Below are 15,933 nucleotides of genomic sequence, written 5' to 3'. Positions count from 1 at the left end.
AATCTCAGAGAGTCAAGTACCCAGCAACACATCACCTTCTCACCCTCCTCCAGCAAACGGAGCAGGGGGGTGTTATCCGTTTTCTCCTCTTCATCCATGGCTCCAGCCTCTAGCATCTGATCCTGCAATTGCTCCTGGCTGTCCTCGTCTCCACCATCTGCCGTGGAGCGTGAACGCTTCAAAGGGGGCTTTACCAGGCCTGTCACAGATAAACAACAGTAAGAGGAGAGGGCTAAACTGAGCCTCTTCAAGTAAACAGTCAAACATTCCTCTACACTGGTGATGCAATTTTTGTCTTTTACGGCACATGTGGATACCTTAAAAAAACCAAATCTACTACAGCCATATACAGCAACAATAAGTTCCCGAAAACAACTAGCTAGGGTTCTTCTGATCTATGCACAGGATTGATATTGTTTCAGCTCTCAAGAGGTGTCTGACAGAAAAATAAAATAATAGAATAGAATAATAAATAGAATAGGAGTAAAGAGGTAAAATGCAAAGGCCAAACAACTCAAAATTTAGACCAAACATAAGAAGCACTCAAAATCAATTTTTTGTTATGTCTGCAGCAATGTACCTTTGACCCTGGCTATGGTGTCTTCACCGTGCTCAGGCTCATGCTGTGTGGTCATGCCCTCCGAGCTCTGCTCAATGGAGTGCTGGTACATGCCTGGGTTCCCAGACAGCACACGCATGTAGTACTCCTTACTGTCATAGCTGATGGCCCTCCTATACCGAACAGGCTTCTGTTTGAGGGAGGGCGAGAAGACGACATAAAATTAATACTATATACTATTTTTACCCTATATTGAGCACAGGGGAAAATTTGCCTCTGCTCTGGGTGGCTAACTACTGAGAAGAAATCAGTCTCGTTTTACTACTGCATAATTCACAATTCTTGCTGGGTGTAAATTTACATTTAGCAGATGCTTTTCTCCAAGGCCTTACATCTCATAGAAAATACAATATGTGCATTATATTAGCAGAGAGAGACTTAGACACCTATGCATGATTCTAAAGTACAGTTTACTTTCCACCATATGAACCAATGTACACGAGTAGCTGCATAAAATGTTTATCTGAATATCAACAATTTATGTATTGTAATATGGAAATTCATTATAAGGAATTCATCATATGTATTAAGACAAGCCATTTGGGAGGTTTTAACAGTTCACTGCTTCAACATCTATTCAAAATCTGACAGACATGGAAAATATATTTTAAAAGCTAGATAAAATCCATTAACATCAAGCATCAAATTCTTAGCAAATAAAATTTTAAACATTAGATTTATATTAGTTTATTCTCTTATCCAGAGTTGGTTGCATGGATATTGTTTCAAAGGACACAATGTGCACAAAGCATCATTTTAAGAACAGTACAGAAATACAACTGGTCTTCTCAATAAGCACCTTAATGTGCATGCGCAAAGCATTACATGTATGGAAGAAAAAGTTTAGAAAAACAAATGTTTATTACAAATATCTTGCATGTGCATTTCAACTCTACTTGATACATCACAAGTTTGGGAGAGAACTAATGCCAGAGCTCTAGTGCAAAATGCATTATGCCTACAATGAGAGGAAAAAGTCAAGATGTTAAGGATTCAGTTCTGAAACTCTCACTGTCAAGACTATGTCCACAATTGAGCTCAGGGTGGGAAAATTGACCTCTGAAATTTTAAAGATGAGGCAGAAAGTGAGGTTTGTAAACATCAGCAGAGAAATGAGGAAGGGGTAAGGGAGCTATTTACAGAACAGTTTCTAATACATCACTTAGCAGCCAGACTTGAAACCACATTAACAAAATTGCTGGGCATCATTATTCTTCTGTTATCAAGTACAGCATATGGAGGATTTAAGTGACTGCAATATGCAAATATATGTATCTAAATGGAAAAGCTAGCACAGAAAACACACAGGAGAGCTTACTGCAGGAGCAAGTTCACCAAACCTTTCAAAAGACTCTTTCAGTGTGGGGAAAAATAATTGCTGGTCATTCTTTCAAGTGTCTGTTCCTTGTTAAATGTGGGTGGGAGACTACTGTAAGTAAACAGATGAACCGCGAAAGCACAGGGCATCCAGCACTAAGGATTTGTGACTAAGAAGCTTAAGGGAACTTCCAGAGGACGGCACCTCATAAGGCGCATTTATCCTTTCTTTCTCCACAAGAGCAACAAGCTTCCGCTGTGGCTAATGCTCAAAATGAACAATGATACACTTTACTACAAAATATATTTTTAAAACAATGTCCACTGAAAGACAAAAGATGTTGTAAAGAGTTGTAAAGATTTAAGCAACATGCCTAACAGTTGCAATTACACTTTCGTATTTGCACCAGGGCATTTCCTTATTCTGTCATTTCTTGCATGATCCATGAAGATCAATTCTGCTCACATCCTTCTCACTGAATCCCTTTAGGGTATTAACCAAATCAAGGTGCTAATCTACGTGCATGTGGACTGTTGTGCACATTGCCTCAGAACCTGCAGCATGCACTCATAAATTAAGGCCACTGCCCCATCTCAAAGCTGTGACATCATAAACTGCTGCAGTCTATCTTGTCAGATATACAGATGTACAGAAATCTTTAATCCCAATTATCCACATCAAACAGAAACTATTAAAAAAGAAGTGACAAAACCACTGGAAACACATTTATACAAATGGATTTGAACATAAAGCAGTAGCCTATAAGCTATATAGTGAACTAAAACTGGTCTAAGCGAAATGATAGTTTACGTTAAAACATATAAGAAATATATGAAAAGAAAATTTTCAGCCTAATGATATGTTAATCCAATCTTTACTGAGCTAATTGATGCACATCTAAGAAAATGTCCTAAATTTAGCAAAACTCAAAGTATTTCAATACAGGACAATTATCATAAATTAAAACATCCTCAAAATTAAATTAATAAGTTAACATGATTACAAACGTCCAATTTACGTACAACCCGTAGTTACGAACCACCCCCTGCACAGCCCATTAAAAATCTGAGTTACTGTACATACAATTATTCGTAATAACAAACAGGCGCTACGTTGCCATGCGCATCAAAACATTGCACGTCTACAGCAGTTCATCAGCTCGTGGGAGCGTGAGCCCGAGGTAGGACAAAGACTTCTTTTTTTTTTTTTTTTTTTTTTTAGTTGGACTGTCATGCACACAACATTGCCCTGAACGTCTGGACCTGCCCAAAATCGGAGCAGTGGGGTATAAAGCTACAGCACCTGCACACCCTACTTGCAGACTTATTTGAGGAAGTCATCTCTCCAGCGCTCTCGAGTGAACCCACGACACCCTACCCGTCCTTCCAAGTCCCTCGGTCTCCTCAATCCCTTGATCCCGCTCCTGACGTCCACAGCTCCCAACACTTGCATCGCCTCCTCGACTATAACAGCGAGCTTGAGATGAATCATGGCAGCGCTTAAGGCTCTGCAGCTACACTTCATCAGTGCAGACGAGGTCAAGACCATTGGTAAAAGGTCATACCTGAGAGCTGGTGTCAGGCTCTGTGTCCGGCACATAGGGGTAGTGGATGTAGAACATGTCATTGCGGACCATCTTCTTCCTCATCCGGCATGGACCCTCCGTCATCTCCAGCAGGAATTTATCGAGGTGGGAGCCAATGGGTGGACCCCACAATCCCCTTTCCCGCAGTAGCTCATATTCAATATTCGCCCACTCTTCCGTCACATACTTCAGGGCATTCTGCTGCCTCTAAAGGGTTACAGACAGCATGTGAAGTTTATTTTGCACCTATGTGAAATCACCTTTCAGGCATGGAATTCCCTCATATTCTGAGGTTTTTCCAGTCTAGGACCTCAGCTCGACAAGAATCCAAATTTTATACCTCAGCATAAGAGCAAACCACTAAAGCAGTCCTTAAATGACTACAAAAGGCTGCAAATCTCATACAGACCTCCTGATACTCCTTGTGCTGCATGGTGACCAGGTCTCGTACAACTGCAATGTGCGTGAACATCCATTGGAATGTTTCCTGGGGACACAGAAAATTTAGTAGACAGGTGACCAACAAGCTGATGGAAAGAAGAGTCCCCCTTACTCTCAAGACAGGCTGTACCTGCGCCGACAGGTTGTTCTTGTTGATCGCATTCTCCTTCCTGCTGCGCCGTGCTCCCGTCAGCTTTGACAGGCCAAAACCACTACTGACCCGAGACAGCTTGGACTGGGCCACAGGAGCGACCGCCTCCCCACGGCTAATGCACTTCTTCTCGTGAGCTGAAGGGATGGAGATGGGGATCCAAAAGATAACAGGCAATCCAAAAACCACACCTCTTTACTCAAGCAACATTTTAATGTGACTAATTTTGTGTTGGGACACAACTACTTATTTACAGCACTCTTTCTTTAGCCATGTAGCCACGATGCTTTGCTTAGTTGCTGATGAACAAAGCAGAATAATTTACAACTTATTTCCAGACTAAATCATGAGTAACAAAGACTTTTTAGTCCGGTTTCAGTGACTTAAAATTGTTCATTAGCAATGTCTCTGGCTTAGACATCACTGGTACAGACAATTCTATTTCAAGGTGGCCTGTAAATAAGTCAGTAAAGCCCGTCTGACCCTTGTAAAGTCATACTTATGCATTGCCTAAATTTACTGTTGAACAAATGTAGCATGCCAAGGACCATTAACACTCCTCTCCATGGACTGGATGAAGTTCACAATGAAGCTCCTGCGTGCCTACCGCCGCTCTTACCAAGGTGGTTGAGCCAGTACTTGGCTGCTGGTTCCTCAATGAGCGTCCGGGCCAAGGTGATGTCCACATGGCCACGCTCATTGGCTGGCAGGACTACCTTGAAGATTTCTTCCATCACCTGCCTCTTGCTGTGCACCAATTCAGTCCACACACGGTTGATGGCCTTCAACAGGAGCTGGCGACCTGGGGCATGGGAAAATACAGGGAACATGTTTGCACAAGCATGCTCCAATCTCCCAGACACTCAATACCTGGGGCCTATATTATAGAAGCTCTGTGAATGGTGCCCTCAGGCTACTGCCAGTGCAAATGCAGGTCAACTAAATGTTACTTACATATGAATGGACAGAGCCAGTTCAAATCTCCATTTAATAAAAACACTAATGAGAATTCTACCCTAGCAGTGTTTCCTTTAGAAATTCATCACATCGAAGCAATCTACTAGTAAGCAACAATCTTTAATTTCAGTTCATACAAATACAATTTAAAACCGTTTTCTTAACAATACTGTTTTGACAACTTTCAGTGATCCTGAAAGGAAACTAATCTGTGGTGATTTTTGCCAAATTTATTGCTGACATTGTGGTCATGATCAAATAACCAACAGTAGAGTAATTCCTCCCAAGCTTAAGAGTTAATGCACCAAAAACCAAAGACATAATCAAGTGCTCAGTACAACTGTTTTAATGAATGCTCAGCATTATTTTTCAGACTCCCAAAGACAAAGGGCACAACAGATCAGCCAAACACATGGGGGTACCTACGCCATACCTTCACTGACATCCTGATTGTGAGCTGCATCAGGCTCTGACTCAGATGGTATCATAACGTGCCAAGTGGTCATGCGTGCCTCAGCTTCTAGCCCGAAGCCATCCACAGAACTGGAGTGGAGAAACCAAATAGCAAATCTGGTCACAGGGGTGTTATGAAATATCACACATTTCCATGTCCTTCAATGCAAAAAGGTAATTATCTTAAACATTTTCAATTCAATTCTCCAGAGGGGCTCTGTAGTCACTATATGGTGCACTTTAATCTGCTACTAATGTGAATTGTTTTGAGTCCTTATGAAATACCTATGTGTTTGAATAAAAGGATCTCCTTCATGAACAAGCATCTCCCCTTTTGGCAGCCCACAACCCACCTCCCAGAGTGCAGGTTGATAAAGCAGTGGGCCAGACAGGCAATGAATTCCTGGTCATGGTTGCCAGGGCCCAGGACCAGGTTGCGGTTCACTGTGAGGACCCGTAGTGCATCCAGCAGGGCCACCTGCTGAGGCACAGTCTTGTGTGGTCGGGAAAGCTGGTAGAGGATAGTCCGGTTCAGACAGTGATAGATGGAATCCAGTGAAAATCCTTGGGACCTCCTCTTCGACTGAGTTGGGGAAGAAGAAAAAGTTCAGACAAAGAACTATCAAGCTTGACACAGAAAAGGACCAAGACTACTGGGAGTATGAAACAATTTGGGCTTACTGCCTGTATTATTAATTTTCTATTCTTTTAGAAGCTGCAACCTGCAGCTTTTAGCCATACTCTAAGAAAGACTCTTGGTAAAACACATTAACTTGACCTTTCAACTGTGCTGAACAAAAGCAATTCACATCATGTCAAGTGAACAATGTACTTGAAAACTCAAAATACTATGGATTAGTATGAATTTTTAAATGAGGGCTAAAGTTAAAGGAGTTATGGTAAAATTATTTATTTTTCACTGCTCTTCTGTGAGACCCCGAAATCATTAGGCCCAGGTTTTTGGAAAACATCAAGTCTTTTATACAACTGCAGTTGCTGTGGAGGGGAGAGATAGGAAATTAAGCACAAGGGGAAAGATCTATTTATAGGCTAATCCACTGTATTCTCCTTTCATGGAGAGCAATTACTTGGATCTAAATCATGCACTTACCAGGGGAAGGAAAACTGTTCTCATTTCATCTCTACCCTGGTCATTTATTAACTCAATGTTTACTAAGCAAATAAACATTTACATTTACCTTTTCTCCAAAGCAACTTATAATGAACATTGTTTCATTTAGCTGACACCTTTTCAGCCAAGGTGGCTTAAAATGTGCTAGATACACTAGCCAGTCATCCATACACCAGAGCAATGTAAAATACACAGAATGGGCCATTTGGTGTCGCCCATTTATCTAAATCACGCCTTTGGACGGTGAGAGGAAATGGGAGCAGCTGGAGGAAACCATCACAAAACACACACAGAACATACGAACTCCACACAGATGGACTGGGAATTGAACCCATGTCATTTTGCAACATTTAGTTGCTGTAAGGAAACAGCACCTGGGCAGTATGCATGGATCAACATTTTTAAACTTTTTAAAATATAAATACAACAGGTCTTAAGATTCGTCATCTTTCACACCTGTCCAATGAGCTGCACGATAAACTCCACCACCAGCTTGGAGTCCTTGTTGAACATGCCCTGCCACAACTTGTCCACCACCCGCTGGGTGAAATAGAAGATGTTGTTTACCAGGACCTGGTAGTTCCCCCCACTGGTGATGGGTAGTGAAGCATCCTCACCTAATGCAGGTACAAAACAGAGTGTGAAGAAGATGGTTGACAAAAAGACTTCCTTCAAAACCTGAGATAACATTGTGTTCAAGCTGCACAAGAAGTACTTGGAAGTGTAACTTTTCTCTGACAAGAGTAACCTCTATTAAAAAAAAGAAAAAAGATCAAAACATTTGAACCAATAACAGCATCATAACAAAAACTTTTTATTGGGCATTACAGTCTAGGGTCTCACCTAGGAGGACATCTGCAGCTAATAAGTGCTCCATCACGCTGTCCAAAATGTAGGACTGGAACTCTTTCTGCTGGGTCCGAGTTGAACGCTCTGGAGAGGCCTGGCCATGTGTATATATAAACATAATTAAGCATTTATTCAATTATTTATTTGCATTTTTCAGTTATAATATGCCTAGATAGAAGGTGATTTGCAATGTTTGTAGGCTTATACAAAACAAAAATGTTTAAAAGATAACAATAAGGCCATGTGCTACAGCTGACAATATCAATGAAATTATTACCAACAAGCATTCTACTACAGTTTCCCTGTTTCAAAATCTGTAAAATTTCACCATACATTTACTGGTTACCTCAAGCAGCAGGTCAACGATGGGTGTCTGTTTGCTGGCTGGGGTCAAGCACAAGTTCTCCATAATCAACACTCTCATGAAGTCAAAAACGTACTTCTTGGCTGGGTGGTTGGTCAGGTAGGTCTTGGAACCTACATTGCAGTACTCAGACTGGCTGCGGTTCATACCCGTGTCTCCAGCAAAGGCTTTGAACTCCTCAGCTGGGGAGTTCACCTCATCGTCCAGGTCACTCACCTGGAGTCAGAGTGTAAGGATATTAGAGCCACACATAACTTTGTGTTTAACATTCTGCTCTGAAATAAGTAACTATACTGGGGAAAAAACATGCAGTATTTCAAACCACCTAGTACTTTTAGTCTTACTAGCAAAACACAAATTAAAAACTTTTTTTAAATAACTTTTACAGTGTCACTTTAGTACTGCCAAATGTACTAAAGATAGTATGTTTATAACAGTCTAAAGGCTGAAGCAGAATGTGTTAAATTTATTTTGCATCCTTCATACCTATACTATGTGAAATTTAGGGTATCTACCTTTACTCAAGAGCCCTCTGAGTTTTGTAACATTAAAATTCAGTTTTTGCATTACGCTTACAAACTCATATTTTACACATTGTGGAAAAAAGATGTGCTTCAGCAAACATGCATACCATTTCAGAGTAGGGTCTGATGTTGAAGGGGAAGACTGTGGCAGCCAGTGCACACAGGAACTCGGGACTGATCCACATGTGCATCAGGTCGGGCACGTTGTGGTAGAGGTAGCGAAAGAACTGCATCAGGGTAACAGGGTACTCTCGGAGCCAGGAGCCCTCCTCCTCAGACTGCCAAGGCTGAAGGAACACATAGTGCGAGCTTCCTGAGCACTGGACAACACCTTGCAATGCCAGTGCTGTCCAAGCACAAATCTCATAGCAGGAAAACCAACATAAGACACACTTTGCAGTATTCACATGAAACAGTACAATCATTCTGGTGATAGAACTTTATAGCTCTTGGCTTCCTAAGCTACCTGTGTTCTAGATTGATCTCAATAGACCTGCTGTGGCATATATCATGCTGCTCTTCTCCACAAAACTACTTCCACACTTTTCTGTATCCACATCATCATCTCCGTCTCATGCTTATCATTCTCATTACTGCCTCACTGTTCTTCCTCATTATTATGATCCTCCTCAGTCTTTCTCTTAAATGTGTCCTATAAGATCAGCCTTATCCACTTCATCAACATCCTGCTCCCTTCTACTTCCTTGTCTCCTCACCAAGTTAAGCATGCTGCGCAGCATAGCGAGCAGCAGGAAGGCTGCATCGGTGCAAACAGTGTTGATGGATCCAACCACAGCACCACTGGACGCTGGCACACCAAAGATGAAGGTCCAGATGGAATCCAGGTCAAACTGCAAGGAAGAGGATGATTACCGCTAGCTCTTGTTGAACGTGGCAAGGGCCACACAAATTACAGCAGGCAATGGGTTTGCTCACTTGCATAAAGATTCAAGTTATTTAAGGACACTGGCAACTTAAGGCAGATTTACAAAAGTAAACTAGGCAGCTAGTAGTGTAGTGGCTAAATCTGTCACCTTTGAACCCTAAGATAGCAGGGTCGAATCCCACCTCTAGCTGTAACACCCTTGAGTGAGGTTCTTACCCTAAATTGCTCCAGTAAAACTGTCCAGCTGTATAAATGGGTAAATAGTTGTAGGTAGCTTAACACTAAATCGCTTTGCAGAAAAGCAACAGCTAAACGAATAAATTTAATTTATACAAACAGCTCACTGCAATAAACAGCTGGTCTAATCTGGAAAGCATGCAACATTCTTGTTGATTTGATGAATTTCTATTATAATTATATTTAGTAGTAATAAGCTCCAACAAAAGTGTTGTGATCCTTCAATATGGCATTAGGTCTACTCAAACTAATCATGGGAGTAGCTGTGGAGAAAATTTATTTTAAAAAAAAAAAAAAAAAACTTCAGTGAAAATCTGTATGTCATTTGTGTGCAGCAGCAGGGTTAGCAGAGAAGAATGTTATACTAACATTTACCTGCAGGTTCTCCGGCAGCTCTGTCACAGGCTGCTGAAGAAAGAGCGCCATTAGCAGGAAGTACAGCTCAGGCACGTTAGTGTGCTTGGGGAGGAAGGTCTGGAGCACAGGAAACCCTGGGAAATGGCAGGCCTCCCGGTTGATCTCCCGCAGAGTGGACCTGCCGCCAGCATTACGGCCCACGTTGAAACCTGGGGAGGAAGATGGACAAAATCTATAGTTCCAAATATGTCACGAAAGCTGTTCATAATTTGCAACAAAAGAGGTAGTATAATGGTAGTAACATGGTCAACAGTTTTAGACTTGCTGGCAGCTGTTATTGGAGCTCACCTAGCACAGTGCCAATCTTGTTGGTGAGCACTGAGTCAGTTTGGTCCAGCCAGCCCCCCCCACAAATGCCCTCTTTAAAGCGAGCCAGGATTGGCTGGTTGCTGAGCAGCACCACCAAAATCCGCATAGCAGCTGTCACAGTGCTGGAGTGCAGATGCTCTTCCATGAACATGACAAGCCAGTCAAAACCCAGTGTCCGGACCAGCTCCTCACATGCCCTGAGGGAGGAGGCGGGGTGTGGGGGATGAACAGTGTAAACAGTCTTACAAGAAACTATGGAAGACCACAATTTTTTTCTTCAATCTTTAGGCCTGCTCTCTCAGATACCATTATTGCGGTAACAGTGTGTTCAGTGGCCAGCAAGCTGAATAAATTCTTCATGTTCTGCAATTAAAGTTTCAAGACTGTTTCACTTCTTCCTCACCACTGCCACCATGCTGACCCCAAGCATAGTCTCCAGCAAACATACTGGAAGAAAATCCACTAGAGCACAATACCACAAACTTCTTCAGCACAAGACACCTACTGTGCGTTGACAGTACATTTCTCTTTAGAGGTGAAGAGCAACTTAAGCAGGATGTCCAGAAGTCTGTTTCTCAGCAGTATGAGATTGGCAGACAAAAGGCCTCCAAAATCATCCTCATTTGCTGAAAATAGAAAAACAAAGGCATTACAAATACTTTACAGGGTATTCATGCATGCAAATGGTTTCCGAGAGCTTTCATGACTTGCCTCCATCTACTTTCTCTTCACTGTTGGCTTCCATGACGACAAATTTTTCACAGACTGCAAACGTGGGCAGCGTGGAGGCAACAAACTGGCCAAACCTAAACACAAACAGCACACCATCAAGGCAGCTTTAAATAAGAGCTTCAAAATCTGGCTCTTAAATTATGTTATGACTGAAGAGTATGTAAATTATTCTAAAAGGTTTCTACAAAAACAAACTATGCTACACTCCCTGTCCTTGGAAAAGCCATCCAATACAAGAGAGTTCTCCCAGAGCGTACTGGAAGTCTGGGCGTAGATGACAAGGCACTTTACCGCAGCAGATCATAGCTCTTGGGGAAGCCCTGAAGCAGCAGACTGAGGACATTGCTGATGGCAGCAATGGTGGGTTGGGACAAAGATGTGTCCCGCAGGGTCAACAGCAGTTTGGGGATCAACTGGAATTCCCGCAGCAGCTTGGCATTTTTTGCAGCCTCACTGGATGGAAAGACAATTAAATTAAGCTACATACTAATACTGTCACCTGGATTGACAAATATGCATCATCTGGATCTTGAACTTTATCTATTAACACCAAACACTTCAGGCAAGTGACTATAAAAACAAGCTAGAAGTATAGACTTAATTACTAAGCACAAGCTCAAGATAAAAAAAAAAAAAAAAAAAATGTTTTACTAGAAGACTGGTGATTTCATATGAAAACATTTAATGTTCAGTAGCACTAACACCTAATTCAGAACCAAGTGGAGATGAACAAATGTTAAAACAAATTCTCAACTAATGTGGCCAGTATTATGAAAAATGAGTGGATTAGTAACATATTCACCTGGATTCAGTCAAGAGCTCAATAAAATGCTCAAACAGGGAAAGGTGCAATTCATAGGGAGCATGAAGCCAGACCTGGGGAAGGGCAAAACGAAAAGCATTTTCTAAGTTGATGGACCTCCACAAATAGCATTTATCTAGATTGCAGGTAAGGCAGTAATAAACAAATCGACAGACCAAAGTGCCCTTTACCCAACAAGTTCATCTGTACCACTCCCCTCACCTCAAAGTCACAGAGAAGATCCTGAAAGGCAGTGGAGTTGGGAATGATGGAGGTTTCATGGCCACTGTCCACTGTGCCCACCAGGGAGAAAGTCAGGTGGAGAATGTGGCTATTCAGCAAAGAACGCTTTTTCTTCAAGAGCATGGCCAGGAGCTGTGCGACAGGACAAAGTCATAACCACCTTTAATCACTGCAATAAGAATAGTATTAAAAGGCTGAGTGTGCTTAAGGGGGGGTGTAAGTAGCATAATTAGGGAACTGGAATGATGGACCTGAACTAGTAGGCCAACCAGACCTCTGAGCCCTTGCCATAATCAAAGGTTCAAGTCTTGGGTGGTGTCCTGATATTGCACCTTTACAAAAGGTAGATAAGCCCAAGTTTCTCCAGTGTAAATCTTCAGCTACAGTAATACATCACACTTTTGAAGCTGCTGAATAAAGTTAATTATCTAACCAAAGTTTGCTATGCCACACAATGGAAAAAATACCAGGAAAGCTGACACATTATGTGGGAAATCTCTTGACAGGTAGGACCGCGGAATAAGAGCGATAAGGAGGCATTTTGTCTGAGCAGAATATTAACAAGAGGAAGCAGGTGGTTGTGTGGAACAGGAAGGGACACTGAACAGCACTTAGCAAAAAAATACAACATGGAGCACAAGGGAGTTTGATCTCAGAGGCAAAAATGTCATTGTGCAAATGAGCTCACTCCAGCATCAAAATATGCAATTAGTGTTTTGTTTTTATGATACTAAAATAACAGAATATACACAGACATGACTTGAGAGCTTTAGAAAGACTGTCTAGCTTTAAGACACAGGAGCTTATGCTAAAAAACTGCATTTGTAAAACAGTTTAACATTACAAACAGTTTTATACAAAAGTGTAATAAATATTTTCTTTGCAAGTTATACAAAAATGTGGTACCAGACCTCAAATGCAACCAAAAAACTTTACAGGTTGAAGTTTAGGAAGGGGCCTTGCTGTCAATGTTGTCCTTGCTCTCATGGGAAGAAAGGTAGTTAACCTGGAGGGCATCAGTGAACTATACAGCCAGTTAGTTGAGTATATAGTACTGTGTTCACTCCAGGGCAGGAGTTACCTGGTAGCCTTTGATCCTTTCCATCTCCTTGCTGGCAAGAGGATTGCTCTTGACGACACACACCAGTGCTTTCACTGCCGCATACAGCCCTTCAACGTCTGACGCCATGGCAACCAGGCCCAGGATGGCAGCTGCACCTCCAACATACTGAAGGTTTGTAGCCACGGGCTTTGGAACAAATGCTCGCACACCTGAGGGGCAATTACATGAAAAACATCATATACCATGTAAACTGTGGGAGCTCTGAAAGGTGACCAAGTGTAAGGAGAGTAAAAAACCATGCAGAATAATATGTAATTCCTACCAACAAAAGTATGTTTACCTATCAGACTTCCTGATATTCATGTCATTCTGTTACTTTTCACTGATCCTCTGCTCAATTTGTCTGCTGCTCACTTTAACTGTGTGAGAAATGGCTTTCTAAACAATTGTGAACATTCACCTGAAGGCAGTCTGTGCTTTCAAAAAGTGACTTTCCTTACTCAGGTGCGGTATAGAATCATGCGTCTGCATCCAAGTCTCTCTTTAAGTTGATGTAATGCACACATTGTATTTTCTATGAAATGTACATCGCTTTGAAGAAGTGTCCGCTAAATGAATAACTGTAGATGTAAAAACACTGCAGAGCACAAACACTAATGTTAACGATGAAGGTGCCATGACTTTCACTATTGCTTTGGTGTTCAAATACAACATCGCAAAGGCAAACCATGAAGCAAGGCATTGAGTCATAACAATACTTGAACAAAAGAAGAATGATGTTAAGAGCAGCAGCTTCCCTGCACTCCACCTCTCTACACTTGAGCTGAATTAATTTCCTGTAACCCCTTTTTTTTTTTTCCGTTTCAGAAATCATACTTCTTTACCAGGTAGAACGATAACCTTTAAGTCTTACCAAGGTAGCCAATCACTGCTGCCCCCACGGTCCGCGCTGGGCCATTAAGGTGACCAGCAGCATTGTGGATAAGCTTGACTGGCGTGGCATTCTCGTGAGAGGACACCGCTAACTGAGAACCAGAGGACAAGATACAGTGGTCAGGACAGACTAGGACCTGTGTTCCTAAAAGATGAAACTGAAATATGGGCTTCAGAAAGCTTCCTTTCAAACAGCTGACACCACTTTATGCAATTACATGACATATGATAAAGAAGAACATTATTGAAATATACTGTTGCTTTTTGTTTATTATTAGCTGCATTTGGTGCCTGGATTCTGAGGTTGGAAGGCATCACATGGAAGGAAACACATGAAGGGAAAACGAAAGCAGCACAGAGCTACTGCAAAACTTCTGTCACTGCACTCTCCAGAGCTCCATAGACAAGGTGAGGGGAATTTGGGCAAAACAGGGACTTATATTGCACAGAAGCTAACACAAAACCTTTCAGCACATCTCCCTTAGTGAAAGAGGTTGACTCTGAGACGAAAGAGCACCCACTTGCTTAGCAATAGCCTTGCTGTCGAGCTTGTTGTACACCTTCCGGATCTTGGCCACAGTGAGGGAAGAGACTGACAATGCATACAAGCTGAAGGACACCTTCTCCTCGGGTACGAGGGCCACGGGGCACGAAGGGGCACCCTCGCCCTTAGGATCCTTGCCTGTAGCAAGAGGTTAAATTGTTGAAGCAGTGCCAGTATCAGGAATCAAGAGCACGTACAACAAAATACACCTGAAAACTACCTTGCATTAGTTGTATATTTCTTTAAATGAATTGCTAAGTAAATGCTTTTATGCAAAGCAGTTTACACTCACTGTTCCATTCAATTTAACTTTTCTAAATGGTTAAGTGCTTTCTACTAAAAGCAACACCGGTTCCTGGGGTCAGGGTATAATAAAAGGGAACCATGTTGATATCTGAAACTGTCCTTACCCAGCTGCCCATTTGCATCCCTTTTTGCTGTTATACATGAAAGCACATACACACACAAAAAAAGAAAAAGACACACTGACACACTCACAGGGCAGATACACAGCCTGGAAGCTGCCCACATAGTTGGGGCCCAACTCATACACTGCAGAGATGCTGGCAGCTGGCAGAACCTCCTCTAGGAAGTGGGTGGGCCCAAGGCGCCAAGCTAGTGTGGAAAGCTGGCGCTGAGCTGGTGGTGTGCCCACGTAGCCATATACCGTAGTCACCACTGGGGGGTTGGTGGACCCTGAGCCACCCGGCATACTGTGAACATAGTGAAGCTGGAAAGACAACAGCTATGCGTCACTCAGGTCACAATATTGGTGTCAGACAATGAGCACAGCTGGATGGCAGCTGTTGTAAATCACAGCACTCAAGGGTCGTTTCATGCCGTTTGTTCTCTTTCCAAACCAATCACAGCACCATCTGACATAAAGTGGTTCAACATTGATAGTTAGTTGAGATCATGAGGTTTGTGCATATCTGAACCAAGAATCCCACTGAACTCTTAAAAACAGCATTACTAGCATCACACAGTGACACAGAGCCCATCTGTTCTCTACGAATTAGCTTGGTGAATTGTGATGGAGGCAGCGGTTTACTTTGCAGAATGAAAAAGCAAGATGTGGCTAACAAACCAACACACAGAAAAGAAAACTGGTGCTTTGTCTGCACAAAGCGCTTCCACAGCCACTCATTTTAGGGTGGGTGCAAGCAAGATGGGGACCCCTGATGTCAGCAGGACAGCACCCTCAAAAAACCCCTACAGGTATTGTTACATGAACATTATACAGGGCTCTAGGCAGTCAGTCAAACAGTTGCCTCCTTTCTGAGTCCAATTGTCCAAACGTTAACTAATTCATGAATCTCTCTAAAACGGGACAGGAGTGGATGGTGAGTAAAAATGTAGGGAAAATGGAGGGGG

General features: G+C 42.2%; 1 protein-coding gene across 3 annotated transcripts in view; it reads right to left on the bottom strand.

Moving 5' to 3' along the window:
* The window catches only part of LOC108925072 (WD repeat and FYVE domain-containing protein 3), a 74,080-nt gene that overhangs the window by 10,175 nt on the left and 47,972 nt on the right, over positions 1-15,933 (bottom strand). For all 3 annotated transcript variants that reach the window (XM_018736796.2, XM_018736794.2, XM_018736797.2), the window contains 24 exons: positions 15,058-15,289; positions 14,537-14,697; positions 13,996-14,107; positions 13,101-13,291; positions 11,999-12,151; positions 11,777-11,850; positions 11,266-11,427; positions 10,954-11,048; positions 10,748-10,868; positions 10,222-10,439; positions 9,892-10,082; positions 9,110-9,244; positions 8,501-8,680; positions 7,852-8,085; positions 7,500-7,599; positions 7,113-7,273; positions 5,878-6,107; positions 5,505-5,614; positions 4,734-4,916; positions 4,094-4,251; positions 3,932-4,009; positions 3,502-3,729; positions 581-749; positions 36-199 (listed from right to left, as the gene is read on the bottom strand). In XM_018736796.2, the coding sequence (XP_018592312.1) occupies positions 36-199; positions 581-749; positions 3,502-3,729; positions 3,932-4,009; positions 4,094-4,251; positions 4,734-4,916; positions 5,505-5,614; positions 5,878-6,107; positions 7,113-7,273; positions 7,500-7,599; positions 7,852-8,085; positions 8,501-8,680; positions 9,110-9,244; positions 9,892-10,082; positions 10,222-10,439; positions 10,748-10,868; positions 10,954-11,048; positions 11,266-11,427; positions 11,777-11,850; positions 11,999-12,151; positions 13,101-13,291; positions 13,996-14,107; positions 14,537-14,697; positions 15,058-15,289 (3,840 nt within the window). The remainder of the gene's footprint in view (positions 1-35; positions 200-580; positions 750-3,501; positions 3,730-3,931; positions 4,010-4,093; positions 4,252-4,733; positions 4,917-5,504; positions 5,615-5,877; positions 6,108-7,112; positions 7,274-7,499; positions 7,600-7,851; positions 8,086-8,500; positions 8,681-9,109; positions 9,245-9,891; positions 10,083-10,221; positions 10,440-10,747; positions 10,869-10,953; positions 11,049-11,265; positions 11,428-11,776; positions 11,851-11,998; positions 12,152-13,100; positions 13,292-13,995; positions 14,108-14,536; positions 14,698-15,057; positions 15,290-15,933) is intronic.

The sequence above is a fragment of the Scleropages formosus genome, chromosome 6, assembly GCF_900964775.1.
Source record: "Scleropages formosus chromosome 6, fSclFor1.1, whole genome shotgun sequence".
In the NCBI taxonomy this organism is placed as follows: Eukaryota; Metazoa; Chordata; class Actinopteri; order Osteoglossiformes; family Osteoglossidae; genus Scleropages; species Scleropages formosus.
Note: the sequence above shows the minus strand (reverse complement) of the source record. Positions and strands in the feature narration are given on the sequence as shown.